At 42.0% G+C, this 18,506-nt stretch overlaps 1 protein-coding gene and 1 long non-coding RNA gene across 2 annotated transcripts in view; one reads left to right on the top strand and one right to left on the bottom strand.

Annotated features, from left to right (window-relative positions):
- The first annotated feature begins 1,225 nt into the window (after positions 1–1,225).
- Zkscan2 (zinc finger with KRAB and SCAN domains 2) overlaps positions 1,226–18,506 on the top strand; it is a 27,398-nt gene continuing 10,117 nt past the window's right edge. Inside the window, exons 1-5 of the mRNA XM_075972127.1 lie at positions 1,226–2,234; positions 2,852–3,038; positions 6,317–6,387; positions 6,749–6,875; positions 13,915–14,604. Of these exons, the coding sequence (XP_075828242.1) occupies positions 1,836–2,234; positions 2,852–3,038; positions 6,317–6,387; positions 6,749–6,875; positions 13,915–14,604 (1,474 nt within the window). The 5' untranslated portion in view covers positions 1,226–1,835. The remainder of the gene's footprint in view (positions 2,235–2,851; positions 3,039–6,316; positions 6,388–6,748; positions 6,876–13,914; positions 14,605–18,506) is intronic.
- LOC142849676 (uncharacterized) overlaps positions 15,322–18,506 on the bottom strand; it is a 15,852-nt gene continuing 12,667 nt past the window's right edge. Inside the window, exon 3 of the long non-coding RNA XR_012910612.1 lies at positions 15,322–15,917. This is a non-coding gene — a long non-coding RNA (uncharacterized LOC142849676). The remainder of the gene's footprint in view (positions 15,918–18,506) is intronic.

Here is an 18,506-nt window from a genome sequence, read left to right as displayed (position 1 = left end):
TCTTCCAAGAAATTTACCCAGGCCTCTTACCTAGACCAAATCTCAGATGTGTTTCTTTTCTTGGAAGAAGTCACCACAGCTACAGAGAACATTATTTGCGGCTTGTTGATGTTTTCCATACCCAGATTGAAAACTCAAAAATGGTAAGAGGATGCTGGTTATTTTCACCCCCTTCACCATGTCTGCTAGGAAGCCAGTACACAATATATACTATTTTTTAAATGCAGTTAAGACAAGCTGTGTGCTGGCTCTGATCTATCCCCTGGCAGACACTAGGTGCACCCACGGACTATGTCTGGCCTTCCTTCAAGTTATGCCTTGTATACATATGATGTTTTGTGCCTCTGGAATGTCAGAATTGGTCAAATTGTGGGAAAAACCCTGATTAATAAGTCATTGACCTGTTTTCTAATAAGCTGCCGACTCTGAGAAAAAGATTTGCGTTGCCCACTAATGAATGTCAAGAGCCTAAAGCACTGTCACATATAGGCAGGCACTCCATAAATACTGGATACGTATTCATGAACTGGCGGGTTCTGGGACATCTAGCTATGGAGTTTCGCAGCAGCAGAGAAATCCAGGTCTGGTTTATTAGGTACCAGGTAGCCCTTTTAACCATGCTTGCCCACTCAGACCCAGAGCCTTGCACAATTAAGAGATTCCCAAAAAGAAAAATGAGACTTCTCTAGACCATACATTTGAACAGAGTCTAGCACATATCCTTCTCAGAAGGACTGATGGCTCTAAGGATCCCAGACAGCAAGCATTCTAAATATGTATGGCCAAACCCTGGCTGTAATCCTTCCGCCAAACAAAGGAGTCCACTCCCCACGCGCGCCGCGCGCGCACACACACACACACACACACACACACGCACGCACGCACGCACACACACTCGCATCCCCTTTCACTAAGGAAACCACTCCACAGGGCCGTCTCCAGGGCCTGCAGCAGGACACTCACTGCTGCTTCGCGCCGTGCTTCACGGCCTCTGGAGAAACGGGTTCCGACCTCAACGTGTCCCTCCGCCCCGAGCTCATCCCTCGCACCCTCACCCCTAAAGTCTCTCGGCGGCCAGTCACGGTGCCGCGCGCTCTCGCGAGACTCCTCCACGCAGCCTCCCCCTCGCCTGCGAGGAAGCCTCACGCGGACCCCCGCCCCCCGTCCCCGGTCGCGAGCGGCGCATGCGTGGCCCCGCGCCTCCCAGCGCCCCCCGCGCTCCCCGCTGGGCGAGCTGACGAGGCTGCGCGCCAGCTCTTCGCCCCGCGAGGCCTCGCCTCGTCCCGCTGCTTCTTCTCCTCCACACCCCCAACCCTGGCCGAGGCCCTCGGCAGCCTCGTGTGGAGGAGTCCGGAGTGCCGCGGGCGCTGCTGGAAGCCGCCAAGAGCCCTGTCCCGGCCTCGGACACTCCTGCCCCGGCTGGACACCTGCGGCGGCCTGGACCCGAACCAAGAGCCCTAGGCCGGCCGCGCCTCGCGGACACACCCCCTCCCGCTCGCCGCCTCAGCCCAGCTCCTCAGTCCCTGTGTTCCCTCCCAGCCCAGCGTCCGGTTCTCGTCCCGACCTTGGCCCCTAGAGAACGAACCTCACGGGAGGGGGCACCTCTTGATTGGAGAAGAGGGCGGGTTTGCAGACTTTTGGGGTGGATGCACATTCACCTTTTCAAGATTCTAATAAAAATTTGATTCATCAGCCCTGGAGTTCCTTGTTCCGGCTGACGCGCTATCTTTTATCTCCCTCCCGAACCGTATTTCCAAGGGCATTTAAGTAAGGGGGCACTCGGAAGCTTCTCTGGGCCCTTCCTTGGAGCTAGACCTGTTGGCCCTGGTTGGATCATGGCTACAGTCCTGGACTCTCAGGTCGACGTGGAAGTTGAGGAGTGCATCATAATGCAAGTGGAAAAGAACTCGGCGTGGGCATCAGAGCCCATTCTGGCGAGATCGGGCAGCACCGAATGTGAGTCCTTTCGTAAATGCTTCCGGCAGTTCTCCTACGAGGACGTGACGGGACCCCACGAAGCTTTCAGTAAACTCTGGGAACTCTGCTGCCGGTGGTTGAAGCCAGAAATGCGGTCCAAGGAGCAGATCCTCGAGCAGCTGGTAATTGAACAGTTTCTCACCATTCTCCCGGAGAAGATTCAGGCTTGGGCAAAGAAGCAGTGCCCAGAAAGTGGAGAGGAGGCCGTGGCCCTGGTAGCACATTTGGAGAAAGAGACCAGAAGACTGAGAAAGAAGGTGAGAGAGGATTTTGAATGAAGGGGATGGGAAAATGTTTCCACCAAAACTATCTAGACAGTATTAAATAGTTAATGCATCACAGGGTTTGTGTTTGGTGGGAGGGGGAGATGTCATGGGTACCTGAGAATCTTTTCTAATCCTTTACTCTTCCAGCCATTGTCTTGTGAAGTGCACTTAGTGCCATGGTCCTTGGCATTCATCCAGTTTAACTGCCAGACCGTCATTTTTCAGCATTGTTGCATGCTGGTATAGTCATTTTCAACACCCTTTTGTCAACTCATGAAATCCTGCAGTGTTTGCCAGGTTTGTGGTTTCACCTTGCACAGGATGTGTTTAGGAGTTGGTTTTATAAGTTTTCAGTTAACTAGTGTTCAGATTAGTTTGTGTGCACTTGATAGGTACAAGGTCTTTGTAGTAATGACCACCCCCACCCCCGTGCACGCAAAAAAAAAAGGCAAATAAAAAGTGCTTTCTTATTCCCTTATTCCTGAACTCCTATGAGTCCATTTCAGTCCACAGAGACATCATTCCTTCTCAGTTCTGCTGCCCTTTAATGCCCTGGTTTGCAGGTCTTTTCCTCTACTTTCCATTATGACGTTGATTTTACTTTGCAGGTCAGTAGTCCCCTACCCTCAGAGAAGCAAGCCCCACCTGGAACTGTGTGGGAAGTAGCTGACTTTGAGCCAGAGCAACTGGAGACCCAGCACAGCGTTGTTCCTCAGAAAGAAGCTGGAAGCCTCCACTCAGGATACCAGGAACAGCTGAGCCAACAAAGAGAGTATAGGCCTTTACCCAAAAATGGTAAGAAGAATTCAGAGTACACCCAGATCAGAGACCGTGTATCCCTACATAGTATCCCAAAGACTATGGCTTGCTCAGTATAAGTACTTTTGATATCCATTTGAAAAATAAATTGAATACTTGTAAAGAAATTTTTCATCTGTTTAAAGACTCAGGAAGCCAGGCGGTGGTGTTGCACGCCTTTAATCCCAGCACTTGGGAGGCAGAGGCAGGTGGATCTCTGTGAGTTCGAGGCCAGCCTGGTCTACAAGAGCTAGTTCCAGGACAGGAACCAAAAGCTACTGAGAAACCCTGTCTCAATTGATCCTACTGCACGTACTGGCTTTGTGGGAGCCTAGGCAGTTTGAATGCTCACCTTACTAGACCTGGAAGGAGGTGGGTGGTCCTTGGACTTCCCACAGGGCAGGGAACCCTGATTGCTCTTTGGGCTGATGAGGGAGGGGAACTTGATTGCGGGAGGGGGAGGGAAATGGGAGGCGGTGGCAGGGAAAAGACAGAAATCATAAATAAATAAATAAATAAATAAATAAATAAATAAATAAGTAAGTAAGTAAGTAAGTAAGTGAGTGAGTCAGGAATATGTGCTTACCAAAGTAAATTAGGATCATAAAGATGGAAATTAGGGAAACTTAGATTGCCCAGGGCAGCTTTGAATCTGGTCAGTTGTTTTAAAATTCTCCGCTCAGCATTCACTTTAGTCATGCCACATGTGTATGTGCTCTCAGCTGACCACAAGCAACTTGAAAAACTGTTGAGAAATGGAAACAAGATATTTTTATTCCAAAACTTCACTCACAAGATAAAGCATTCCAGAACGCTGCATGAGAGGGAGAAATGGTAAGATTTCCTAAACAAGGGATACCACACCTAACTGGTGTTCAAACAAGGGCAACATCTAGCTGCCCTCCATATGGATACAAGAAGTCAGATAGAAGGGAGAGAGCTGTCTCCCCAGCCCAATTACCTTTCCATCTCCCAAAATGTGTCTTCACTTCACTTCATAGGCTAGCAGAGAGATCTGGAAAGAGCCTGTCTAAAGACTTCATTTATTTCTTGTTTCCCCCCACACTGTGATCTTGGGCTGAAAGAGGCAAGCAGACCTGAGTTCATAACCCAGCTCTCCTATGTTTTGTTTTTGTGGACTTAGGTTCTTTTTCAAACTTTCTATCCTCTCATCTGTAAAAGAAAAATAGCAAGGTTGTTAATGGGCCATGAAAAATAGCCAGTGCATGCATAATAGTGTTCAATAAATGCTAATTTATTTTCTCCCATAATGGAAAAAAATATTTTTAAACTTCAGCTATGAGTCGAAACAGCTTTCACTGAAAGAAAAGATTCACAGTGGCTCTCTGCTGTAGCCAACCCTATATAAAGGAATGTGTTGCAAATATTAGTGGACTCTGAATTACCCTGTATTTCTTTGTATCAGAGCTCCCTTTATCATGTGAGTTAGGTGGCTCCAGTAACTTTAAGTGAGAAACTTGGTATGATAACAAATACCTATTCATAATGTTTCTGGACATTGCCATCCATGGTGATAATTTCAAAAGGATAAAAAAAAAAGTCTGTTGGAGACTGAGGAAGGAGGACAGAAATTTGAGGACTGGATATCTCAGAAAGATAATTAACTATGAAGGAATGCGATTTCAGCCATAAACTTTTCAAAGACCATGATGTTTCCAAGAAAATTATTTGGGGACTGGTAAGATGACTTAGCGGATAAAAACACTTCCTGCCAAGCCTGATGACCTGAATTCAATCCCTATGGTGGAAAGAGAGAACCAATTCCTGAAAGTTTTTGTCCCCAACTTCCACATACAGACCATGGCACCCACATGCAGACAGACAGACAGACAGAAACACACATACACACACGAATACACATAATTTTAAGTGATTTTTTTTTACTTCTATAGAAAGGCGTAGCAAGCTTCTGAGCTCTGCTCACATGTAAATTACTCTTGAAGGTGAGCTCAAAGAAGGAGATAGACCATTGAGATTGCTATATAAAAAGTTCTCTTTTCTCCTGCACTGAGAAGGTTATTTAAGAGCTCATTATACCCATTGCTGTACAGTTTGCTGTGTTGGCAGGACTTAGCTGAGAACTAAATTCTCAGTTCTTAAACTATTAGTTTATGCTAGGAATGACAAACCGGTAACTTGTACATCAAATAGGACTTGTATATTTTACCTACAAAGAATTTTTGTTTAGGATTTGGAGTTTTTGTTTTTGCTCTTTGTTCTAAAAATGTGATATCTCACAAAAGTCCCAGGTTTCTGGTGTCCTATTTAGGGTTTCTGTTACTGTGATAAAACACCATGACAGAAGCAACTCAGGGAGGAAAGGGTTTATTTCACTTCTACTTCCACATCTAAGGAAGTCAGGACAGGAAATCAAACAGGACAGGAACCTGGAGGCAGGAGCTGATGCAAAGGCTATGGAGGGTGCTGCTTACAGGCTTGCTCATCATGACTTGCTCAGCCTACTTTCGTATACCATCTATACCCACCTGCCCAGGGGTAACACTATCCACAGTGGGCTGAACCCTCCAGATCAGTAATCAATCAAGAAAACACCCCATGGGCTTGTCACAGGCCAGTGGGGGCAGACAGCATTTTCTCAATATGCAGGTTCCCTCTTCCCAAATGACTCTAGCTTGTCAGGTTTAGATAAAAATGAGCCAGCATATCTGGCTTCTCTTGGAAACATCAGAAATGCTGAGTCTTCAAATGTCACAGTCTCATGCTGAAGCACCATCTAGAGCCAAGCATAGGCTGTGCTCTTCAGTGGAGCATGCTCTCTCCAGTTCCCCAGTCCTAGCCTTCTCCTCGTGCACTGTATTATCTGCTTGCTCCAGAAGCATTGAAGCTGTGAGCCCAGCTATTAGGATAAGGTAGATTTGGGCATTGCTCTAAACTCATTGAAAAAATCATCCATTACTATTGTAGATTTTGATATGCTCTCCTTTCTTTCTTTCTTTCTTCCTTTCTTTTCTTTTCTTTCTCCCTTCCTTCCTTCCTTTCTTTTTTTGTTTGGAGACAGTGTTTCTCTGTTAGTGTTTTTTTGTGTAACAGACTGTCCTGGAACTCATTTTGTAAACCAGGCTGGTCTCAAACTCATGGAGATCCACCTGCCTCTGCCTCCCAAGTGCTGGAATTAAAGGTGTGTGCCACCACTGCCCAGCTGTGCTCTCGTTTATTAAAAGGAGAAGCAGCATGAATTAAAGCACCACAATTCAGACTACTGTATACCATAATTGTTTCTTCTCTTTTTCTAGCTCACTCTTCTCTCTGGGTTCCTGTCCCTAGTGATGAATGGAACACTGTAGATCAGGAGGTGACAACCCAGGTAATTTACTCCCAGGTTAATTGTAATTGTCCTCCTCCCTGGCCTTCCTTCTAGGGAATTCAGTCACAGTTATTTCCCATGCTTTTACTAGCCTGCATTGCTTACACTTCTTCCAAAGAGATTTCTCCCTTCATTTCTTTTCCAGAAGAGGTTAGACTCAGTCTTCTCAGTAATGAACTCCTTGCTGGACCAGCTCTCTTACATTATCGCATCCTCATTATTTACCATATCTTCCACTTACACATGACACACGTTTCCTCTACTCAGTCCTTTAGGGCCCTCCTCTGCTTCATCCGTGGCTGTTCCTAATGTAAAGCCTTTGCAGTTGTCTTGGTAGTCACTGGTGTTAGTGTTGTTACAGGAACCAGTGAAAGATGTCCACACAATGAGAAGCTTGTCCTACAGAAAGAGTGTACATCAGAGTCCCACTCACAGGGATCTCCACCACGAAATCAGGAAGGAAAGTGCAGGGAGCATGGTTTCCCTGGGTAAGCATTCTTATATTTTAATTCCAACTGGTGATAAATAGTTGTAAATGTTAGTGCTTAAAGCAGTAGGTCTCAACCTGTGGGTCATGGCCCCTTTGGCAAACTTTTGTCTCTAGGTATTTGCACTATGACTCATAACAGTAGCAAAATTACAGTTATAAAATAGCAACAAAAATAATTTTATGGTTGGGGGTCACCACAACATGAGAAACTATATTAAAGGGTCACAACACTAGGAAAGTAGAAAAACACTGGCTTAAAGAATCTCCACAGATTGTCTGCTGTAGTTACTTATCTCTTCCCTTTCCTTATTCATGTACTCTTTCCAAAAAGAACATTATAATAGTAGTTACAACACTTAACAGGAGTTGTATATGAATACCATATTTATAGTACAGGAAATACAAACTTACATTCATCAGCCTAAAGGTCTGTGAAGTCACCAGGTATTACTACAGTTTGTTTTTATTTAACAATAATGACCTCAACAGCTAATGTAGAGCTGCCTAACGGGTGGATCGAAATCTTAAATATTGAATAAAAAGTGATTTAAATCTAGTAACCTTGGTGAATTATTTAAGTAGACAAGTGTGAAGGCTTACATGACCACTGTAGTGTCACTCTCCAGGCAAGTTTTCAGAGGACTGTCTCCATCTACTTCACAGGAGAGAGAAATAGTATTCATTCATGTATGAGTTTTAATTCAAATGGCAAAGACTAATGAGTAATATCACAACCAGAATGGGGGGGGCAGCTCAGTCAGGAAAGTGCTTGGAAGCATGAAGACACAAATTTGGCCCTTAAAGTCCACATTTGAAAAAGTGAGCGGTGGTAGAATGTACTTGTAAACCCATGATGGGGAGGCAGAGACAAGCAGATCCCAAGAGCTCACTAACCAGTCAGCGTAGCCTACCCAGCCCGACAGTGGTATACTTGATCCCCTAAAATATGAAAAAGGTGAACAAGCTAGGGGGATTGCTCAGTTGGTAAAGTTCTTGCTTAAGAACCTGAATTCAATCCTCAGTACCCTTGTGAGAGAGAGAGAGGGAGAGAGAGAGAACTAAATGTAGTAGTACATTCATATAATCCTGGTCCTGGAAGTGAGGCAGACACAAGTGGATTCCTAGGATTTGTTGGCAAGCTAACCTAGCCTACTAGGTTAGTTACCAGTCAGTGAGAGAACTTCTCTAAAAATATAAAATAGAAAGCCAGGTGAAATGGCATAGTTTCTAAAACCCAGCTCTCAGAGGCAAAAGCAGCCATATCTCTGAGTTAAGTTACAGGCCAGCCAGAGCTGCACAGTGAGACCCTGTCTCAAAAAAAAGAAAAGAAAATGACAGTACTTAAGGAATGCCACCTGAGGTTTGCCTCTGACCTCTACACATATATACACACAAGTGCTCCTGCACACACATATACAGGGTTGGACTGTACCTGAAGAACAGCACCTGGGGTTATGCTCAGACACACACACACACACACACACATATACACACAGGTTGTTCATGCAAATGTGTACTGATACCAATTTTATAACCAATGGATATAGAGCATACATTATAAACACTATAATTCTGTACCGCCTGGTGAGTAACTGCTAGCCATACATACGTTTCAATTTTCAGTTTGTGGCTGGAGAGATGGCCTACCAGTTAAAGGCACTTGCTGCTCTTCAGATGTGTTTGTTACCTAGCACCTACATGGTAGCTCACAGCCATATGTAACTCCAGTTCTAAGAAGGCACTACACATACATGGTATGCATACATAGCATGTGCACGCACACATAAGATTTAAAAAATGAGTCTTTTAAAAAATTTTAAACAAGTGTTAAGTTTATTGCGTTAATTAAAATTCGGTGCAACTAAATTCCTTTGTAGCCATATTTAAGGTATTCAGTTGCTATATAGGATGGCACAATTAATACTACACTCATCATCACAGAAAGTTCTACTAGACAATACTAAATATAATCGTTGAAGTTCAGAAATTAGGACCAGTGAGATAACTCAGTGAGTAAAGGTGTTTGTTGCGGAGATAAGCAATGGGAGTTCCATCCCAAAACCCACATGGTAAAAAAAGAGAACCAACTTCCAGAAGGTGTCCTCTGACTTCCATATCCATACTGTGGTTCACAGACACTCACATACACACATACATTAATTAATTGAGTCATAAAATAATAAAAAATATAAGTACTGAGATTATAAAATAAACAATATAATAAATGGATAAAGGCAAATCAATAATTATCTTTTGTTAAAAAAACAAATATTTAAAAAATTACCAGTATAAAATATCACAGCATTGCCAGGCAGTGATGGAACACACCTTTAACCCTAGCACTCAGGAGGCAGAGGCAGGCAGATCTCTGTGAGTTCGGAGCCATCCTGGTCTAAAGAGTGAGTTCCAGGACAGCCAGGGCTACACAGAGAAACCCTTTCTAAAAACATGATATTTGTCACAAAATTAACAAGGTGGTCCTCAAAAATTATCAGGCACCCTATTGTCTGCTTTGAGTCACTCATGAAATATGCCATTAGTGAAGAGGGACTATACTTTGAGAATTCCAGTTCAGCCTATCTCCTTTATTATACAATTTCATATGAAACAACCCAGGCCCAGAGACACCTGCCCCAATCTTTTGTTGTAGATTGTAGATTAATTCGTTATGGACTAAATATGGCCTGTAGATATTTTGGTCTGCATGATATTTTAATTAAAGTTAGTGTAGAAAAATTTACATTTTTTTCTTAGAAATGAGACTTTAGAAACAGTCAGCCCATCCTCCTACATGGCAGTACTTGACCAAAACTATGCCAAAGGCTCAACTGCCATGGTTCCTGCTCTGGCCGCTCATTCACTGCTTTGCCTTCCTAGAACTTCTGAGTACTTGAGCCTATGTGCCTCCTCTTCTACTTCTCTCACATGAGAATTAAAGAACAAGTCTCCATCCCCAGTGCTTCTCAGAAAGGGTGTGATTTGATGGGCTTCTCTAGGAAAATCCTGCAAACTTTCTGTGTGTGCTATGTGAAGAAGAAAGCTAAAGTCCATTGCATACATACTGGATACTGTGTGGAAAACTGTGCACTAGTCTTTGAACAGATGGTGTTATTCCTCAGGATACAGTGAGGTTAAAAAGCTTGCCCTCCAGCCTGGTGGTGGTGGTGCACACCTTTAATCCCAACACTCAGAAGGCAGACGTAAGCAGATCTCTGTGAGCTGGAGGCCAGCCTGGTCTACAGAGCTAGTTCTGGGACAGCCAGGGCTACACAAAGAAATCCTGTCTCGAAAAAAAAAAATGAAAGGAAACTTTCCCCCCACCAAAAAGTGAAACAAGCAGTGAGTCAGCAGTGTGACTGAGATTCCCATTGGAGACACTTGCTCTTCTCAGGACTTAGAGCAGCAGTGAGTCAGCAGTGTGACTGAGATTCCCATTGGAGACACTTGCTCTTCTCAGGACTTAGAGCAGCAGGTACAATTTGTTTCATGTTCTTACTGTTTTTATTACATTGATAGGATGGGCTTGTTTGGAGTTTTGGTGTAGGAGGTCCTTCTGTTTGTGTGTTGCTTTCATTGGTAAATCAATAAAGAAACTGCTTGGCCTGATAGAACAGAACTTAGGTAGGCAGAGAAGACAGAACTGAATTCTGGGAGGAAGAAAGCAGAGTCAGAGAGCCACCATGGAGCTGCCAGGTCAGACATGCTAAATCTTTCCCGGTAAGCCATGACCTCGTGGTGACATACAGATTAATAGAAATGGGTTAAATCAAGATGTGAGAGTTTGCCAGTAAGAGGCTAGAGATAATGGGCCAGGCAGTAATTTAATTAATATAATTTCTGTGTGATTATTGCGGGTGTAAGCTAGCCGGGCAACCAGGACAAAAAGCAGGCCCTCTTTCCATCAACAGAGTTTTTTAGTTAATGAAATTATTTATTTATTTTCAGTATTCACTAAACATATATCTATACCAATTAAAAGTGAACTGTCAGTCATGTGATGGACACACCTTTAATCATAGCACTTGAAAGGCAGAGGCAGGTGGATCTCTGTGAGTTCGATGTTAGCCTGGTCTACAGAACAAACTCCAGGACAGTCAGGGCTTTTGGGGGGGGGGTGAACTCATTGATTATTTTTCCACTTCATGAAAAAGAAAGTAGATTGCAGTTTCTTTGGTATAGAGAAAGACGTTTGATATGATTCAGACCCTGAAGCTAAATTATAAGGTTTATCTTCCCTCCTCTTAATCTCTTTAAGCAAAACGGTTTCACATTGTTTATTTGATATATCTACACCAAAGTTTTTGTTTGAATATTTGTTTCTTCTGCCAAGTTTTTCCAAACTTTTATTGTATAATTGGCAAATAAAACTTTATAAAATTAAGATGTGAAATTTTATTATTTTATATACATTATGCAGTGATGACCTCAATTAACACACCATACCTCACATAGTTAACAGGAAGGATACTTAAAATCTACTCTCAGCTAGTGACAAATCTGAAGTACACTATTGTAAGCTATGGGCATCACTAGATCCCAGAATGTATCCTGTATATAGCTACAATTCGTTCTTTATATGTGCCTGGATTGCCTACCTCAAACCGTGCAGAAACCAGTAGAAACCACTGTTGTATTCCTATATATATTGGGTTTTTTTTAAGATTCTACTTATAGCTCAGATAGTATGATAATTGTCTTTCACCATCTGGCTTATTTCACATGATGTAATACACTCTGAGTCCAGGATATCTAAAACTTTTAGATATAGAACTCATTCTTTCTATAGTTCTCTTTTCTTTTTTCCATTTTATAGATTTTCACATATCCTTTATTATTACTTTTATTTTGTGTGTATGAGTATTTTGCCTACGTGTATGCCTATGCATCACCTGTGTGTCTAGTGCTCACTCAGGGAGGATAGAAGAGAGCATCAGATACCCTGGAACTGTAATTATAGGCAGTTGTGAGCTACCTTATAGGTGCTAAGAATCAAATCCAGGTCCTCTGGAAGAGTAGTCAATGCTCTTAACCACTGAGCCATTTTCAAATATTCTTTATTCATCCATTGATAAAAATTTTTTGTTTATGCCATAATTTTCCTTAGGTTTGTAAATTATGTTCCAGTGAATTCCAGAGTGCTGGTGCCTCAGCTGTAATTTGGTTTCCTTTACAAATATATACAGAAGTGAGAGAGCTGGGGTGCATGACAGTTGTCCCAAGTAATTTTTCAAGTTCATTTTTCAAGTTCCATCCATACTGTTTTCCACAATGGCTGGATGAGTATACATTCCCACCAACAGTACATAGGGTTCATTTTCTATACATCCTTACCAGTACTTACTAATTTATCTTCTTGATGCTAACCATTCTAACAGATGTGAAGTCATACTCATTATGATTTTGATTTGCTCTTTTCTGTTAATTAATGATGTTGAGTGCCTTCTCATGCACTTGTTGGTCATTTGCACATCAGATTCTTTGCCCATTTTTTATCAGCTGTTTTTCTATGAATTATATGGTTCCTTGTACATTTTAAATTTCAACCTTTTGAAACATATATGGTTATAAGTATTTTCCCTAGACTGCAGGATGTTTCTTTACTTTGTTGATTATTTTTCTTGCTATGCTAAAGCTTTTATTGCCTCTTTCGTTGTTATAGCCAAAAAAAAAAATTTCCAAGACTAGGGTCAATTATCTTTTTCCCTATGCTTTCTTTCTTCTAGGACTTTTATGGTTGCAGGTCCTATGTTTAGGTCTCATGTATATACATGCATGTGGGGGAGTACAGGGTGTTTGTGTACATATAAAGGCCAGTGGCCAATGTCTGGTATCTTCTGTTGTCTTCCTCCATACTTTTTGAGGCATGGTCTCTCACTTGCCTGTTGCCGTGTTCCTTGCAATGGTGGTCATGGACTCTAACCCTCTGGGTTGGTGTTCATGGTGCTGGAGCAGTAGCTGAGAGCTTATATCCTGGAGATCCTTCTGCTGGGATTGCAAGCACTTATCAACAAGCCTGCCTTTTTCATGGATGCTGGGGATCAGACTCAGGTCCTTATGATTATATAGCAAACACTTTACCAACTGAGCATCCTCTCCAGCCCCACGAGCATTTAATGCATTTCAAGTTAACTCTTGCAAGTAGTATAAGATAGTAGTCCAGTTTCACTCTTGTACATGTAGATACTCCGTTTTCTTTTTTTTATTTTAATTTTTTTACTTTTTTTATTTAACTTTATTATATTTGTTGGTGTGAAGGTGTCAGATCTCATGGAACTGCATTTTCAGACAGTTTTGAGCTGCCATGTGGGTGCTGGGAATCGAACCCGGGTCCTCTGGAAGAGCAGTCAGTGCTCTCAACCGCTGAGCCATCTCTCCAGCCCCCGATACTCCGTTTTCTTAGCACCATTCATTGAACATACTTTCCTCTTCCCTTATCAAAGATTAGTTGACCATATGTGGATGGATTTATTTCAGGGCTGTCTATTCAAGTTTACTTTCTTTGTTTTATGGCAATACCAGACTTTGTGATTAATATAGCTTAATACAGATTCTTTACTTCACTAATAGCCCCAGTTGTATATTGTGTGCATGCATGCATGGGTGTGTTGGGGCACATATATAAGTAAAATGAACAAATACTAAGTTAGCTGTGGTGACTCTGGGACTACACCCTAGCACTCGGGAGACTGAGGCAGAAGGATTGTTATGAATTTGAAGCCATCAGTGAGTTTCAGGCTAGCCTAATCTACAGTGTGATATAGTGTCATCCAAAAGAAAGAGTCAAAACTAGAGAAATATGTCTTACTGTTGAGAGTATTCCTGAAAGAATTAACTAGATAAAAGCAGTATATACATGAGAGTAAGATAGCATTTCTAAATTTCTGTGCTTAAAGACATCATGTAAATAACCACAGTGTGCATGGTCCTGGCTGAGGAATGCTGAGCTGTAAACAAAGAGTCCAGGAGATGTTTTAACAGGAGATTGGGGTGTGTAATGACATCTGTGCCTACTGTGAAACATGTTTCTCTTACTGTAGGAGGCACTGTGTCTACATCTAACAAGATAGCCCAGTTGGAACAGAGAAAGGAACCATGGACTGTAGGTCTACATTCCTCAAATAAGAAGAATAATGTTCTGACAAGCAACTACATCAAAGAGAAATCAGTGCATGCGGTTCAAGTCCCGGCAAGGAATTCAGGGAAAGTGTGGCGAGAACAGCAACAGTGGGGTTTAGAAGATGAAAAAATTGCAGGTGTACACTGGAGCTATGAGGAAACCAAGACTTTTCTTGCAATTCTCAAGGAATCTCGCTTTTATGAAACACTCCAGGCTTGTCCCCGAAATAGCCAGGTATATGGTGCTGTGGCTGAATGGTTGCGAGAATGTGGCTTCCTTCGAACACCAGAGCAGTGCCGGACCAAGTTCAAAAGTCTTCAGAAAAGTTATCGAAAAGTGAGAAATGGCCACATGCTAGAACCCTGTGCCTTCTTTGAGGACATGGATGCCTTGTTAAACCCTGCAGCCCATATTTCATCTACTGATAAGACAAAGGCCATGATCTCTCTCCCCAGACTAAAGAGCATTGGCATTGGTGCTAAAGAACAGATCAGTTTGGTGGAGGAGGAGGAAGAAGGTGCTGAAGACTCCGATGGTGATGAAGTGGGCATTGAGTTTATACGCAAGTCTGAAATTCCTTCTGCCCCTGTCTTGTTTCAAAACCTAAGTGGTAAGAATTATGCTGTTTTATTTTCTTGGTGTGAAGATAGAAGTGTTTCCTGTGGAGAAAGTAGTAGATTAGATTAATCCTGGGGAGGGTTATCGCACTCGATGCTGCTTTCACTATGATATTGCCCCACAACTAAAAGGGCACTTAGGTGTTTGTTGCTGTCCTCAGCCTGAGTAACAACTCTGAGAAGCCTGCAAGCTCTTATTCAAGTTAGAGCTAAGCATGCATTTAAATATTCGGTGGTCAGGGTATAGAGATGACTCAGTGGCTAAGAGCACAGGCTTCTCTTACAGAGGATCCACGTCCAGTTTCCAGCATTCACACGGTAGCTCATAACCATTTGTAGCTCCAGTTCCAGTGAATCCAACACCCTCTTCTGGCCTCTGGGCACCAGACACACAGATGCAGACTTTCATATATACACATATCATAAATCATATTTATTATATACCTTCCTATGGAAGGGATATCATAAATCATATTTATTATACCTTCCTGTGGAAGGAAGGTAAGTGGAGCTAAAAAGTTCAAGTGTCTAATATTATTTGAGGATTAGTATAACCAGTTGTGTTAGTTTGTAATAGATGAAGGATATCTTATTAGTCCATACAGTATGGCCAGTTACAAAACAGTGTAAAGGAGAAGAGGAAATGAAATACAAACTTTATTCTGTCCAATTTAAAAGGCAAGAAAGAAGAGTAAACAGAACACAAAACAATGAGTCACATAAAAGTAATAGGAAGAGCCAGGCCTGGTGGCACACCAGCTATAACCCCAGAACATGGGAAACAGAAACAGCAGGAGTTTGAAGCCAGCCTGAACCATATAGCAAAGCCCCTTCTCTAAATAAATAAATACAGAAACATATGTCTTGGTTACTTGTCTGTTAATCTAAAGAGTTTGTTGGGGCTCACAGTTCCAGAGGATTAGAGTCCATGACCAACATGGCAGGGAACATGGCAGCAGGCAAGCAGTCTTGGTACTAGAGTAGTAGCTGTGAGCTTACCTTTTTATCAGCAAGTAGAAAAGGGGGGAGAGGCAGAGACAGAGAGAGAACTCTAAACGGGAAAGGTGTGAACTTCTGGAATCTCAAAGCTTTCCCCCAACAAAGCCATACCTCCTAACCCTTCCCAAACAGTTCCACTAACCATGGGGACATTCTTATTCAAACTGCCATATCCTACTTCCTGGCCCCCATAGGCTTGTTGCCATATAATAAAATGCATTTAGTCCCCATAATCTTTCAGTCTCAAAAGTATTTAAAAGTCCAGAGTCTCTTCTGAGAGTCAAGGCAGTCTCTTAATTGGAACCAACTGCAAAAAAAAAAAAGCATGTTACATACTTCCAACATAGAATACCACAGAATATATATTACCATTCTTAAAGGAGGAATGGGAGCATAGTAAGGAAATACTGGACCAACGCAAGACCAAAACCCAGCAGGGCAAACCCCTAGTCTTGTAGTTCTGTGTCCAATGCTAAAAGCCTTTGATGACTTTTCCCTTCCAGCTTTGCTAACTGGAAACACTTCTCTTTTTTTGAGCTGGTATCATTCCCTATATGCAGCTCTCCCTGGCAGATATCCCATGACTTTGGTACCTCCAACATCCTGGGGTCTCTAACACAATCCAGTCTTCACTTTCACAGCTTCACAAAGTGACTTTTCTGCACCTACATGCAAGGACTCCCCTGCCATATGCCTGTCCCTAATGACTTTCCTTAACTGGGGAGGAAGATTCACAGCCCCTTTACTACTATATCTTTCATGACTCAAAAGATAGACTCCTGTGGCTGAAGTTGCCAAATACTACTGCAAGCTTGGGGTGGAATCTGGACCTCCTTAAATTACATTTGCGTAAGTTTTGATTTATTGCTTTCATTTGTTCATAAGCTTTCCTTTGTTTCAGAAGCAGAAAAACCCTTGGCATTTCCTTTTTACAAGCTGGAAGCTTAGCTGAATGGGGTGTTGTCCTGAGGACACTGTTCTTTATTCCATTTCACATCAGGCCTGTCTTTAAAGTTCTCATCTCTTAGAACGCAAGACTTGGCTCCAGTATTAAATTTCCTGTTGCTTTTCTTCTCCTCAGATTGTACAGTTTGTATTTCTTTTTGCTCTGCTTGCTCCTTTTTATCATAGACCCACATAAAAGTGATTACTAGTAATCACATGATACAGTAAGTATTAGGCTACCCTGAAATCTCTGCCAATACATACTCCAAAACTCTTCAATTAGCCTTACACAGATTCTTAAGACAAGGGCAAAAAGCAGCCACATTCTTTGCAAAAATATCATAATAATGGTTTCTAGCTCAATGGTCTCTAGCTAATAATTGTTCCCCTCTAAAACCTCCTGAGTATACAAGCCTCCATGGTATACGTAGCTGTCAACACACCACTGTCTTCCATGTTCTTACTAGGGTAGCCCATTAAACCTCACTTACAGCATTCAACCACTTCCTAGTCCAAAGTTTTCCACATTTCTTCAAAAAACTACACGGTCAGACCTATCACATCAGTACCCTGTTCCGAGACTAATCTGGCTTAGTTCCATCAACTGGGATCCAGGCATTCTCTGTGGGAGTCTATGGGAGCCATTCTCATTCTGATAGAAATAAATGTAAATATATCACTAATCACAAATTCACTGAACCAAGATTAACACATTTCCAAAAAAAAAAAAACTACACACCCCTCATCATAGGAGGTGAACCGTCTATAGGAGACAGGTATTAAAGTAAAAGAAGATTAGGCCTGCTGCTGCTAACCTATAATCCCAGCACTCAGGACCTGGCAGGATTGTAAGTTTGAGACCAATTGAACTACACAGTGAGATCTTGTTCAGAAAAAAAAAAAAAGAAAAGAAAAGATGCACCATACGAACCTACTGTTGAATATTTGGAGACCAAAACACACAGAATTAAACAACCAGTTAATAACTCTTTGACAGTAGCTGCATCATGTAACAATACTGGGTTTCAATTTTCCCCTGTGGAATATATGAGTAAGAACTCACAGGGTTGTTACTGGTGTTCAACAGGACATAACAGGTAAAGGTACTCTTAAAAGGCTAAAATGCATCACGCTTATTACTGATGTCTTTCCTAGTTCATTGTAATAAAGGTGATAAGTTCATCAATAAAATGGAAAACTTAAATCAGGCTAGGAAAGCCGGAAGTGTGTTCATGAGGATGTGTGCCCAAAATAAGCAGATCTGCTGACAAATGGAAGGATCGTCATGCCTACACAGGTGTTTACAAATCTGAAAACAGGAGGATAAGGCTCTTGGGTATGGTCTCAAGTGTAGGAGTTGATTGATGGAACTGGAAGTATCCAGTAAATATTGAGGCTAGCAACTACTTTTTCCAAAACATAAAGCATGTTTAACAAACTACTAAGAAAAGTTGTATTCTGCTGTCTGCGCCATACAGATTATACTCTGTCTCGAATTAGAAGATTAGATGAGTTATCAGACTTAGAACTACTTGGACATGACTCTGATTCTCAAGGAAAACTAGTAAAAGAATTAGTAGGAGATTTCAGGCTGTTCTTTTGGGGTTGTAATCCAGTGTTCTGAATGAACTACGTGGAAAAGACACTCTAGGTGGCTAAGTGCTTCAGTTAGTCTCCATAGCAGTGGCAGTGTGGAAGACCACTTCCTCTTCCAATTAAACTGCTGTTTTTGGGATTTGCCTATTCATTTGAAATCAATATCTGTGCAACTTGAGTCTTTGTAACTAGAAACACAGCATCTCACTTTTTCTAGTTAATCTTTGAATAAAGAATTACAGATTTTTTAAACATAGACTTTACTGTGTTTTACAAAGTTTGTTTCTGTATATTCCATATTTCCTGTTGCTATTGTGAATAAGACTTTAATTATAATTTTCTTTGTCCTTGAGAA

Source organism: Microtus pennsylvanicus, chromosome 5, assembly GCF_037038515.1.
Source record: "Microtus pennsylvanicus isolate mMicPen1 chromosome 5, mMicPen1.hap1, whole genome shotgun sequence".
In the NCBI taxonomy this organism is placed as follows: Eukaryota; Metazoa; Chordata; class Mammalia; order Rodentia; family Cricetidae; genus Microtus; species Microtus pennsylvanicus.
The sequence above is the reverse complement of the archived record's forward strand: the minus strand, read 5'-3'. Positions and strand labels throughout refer to the sequence as shown.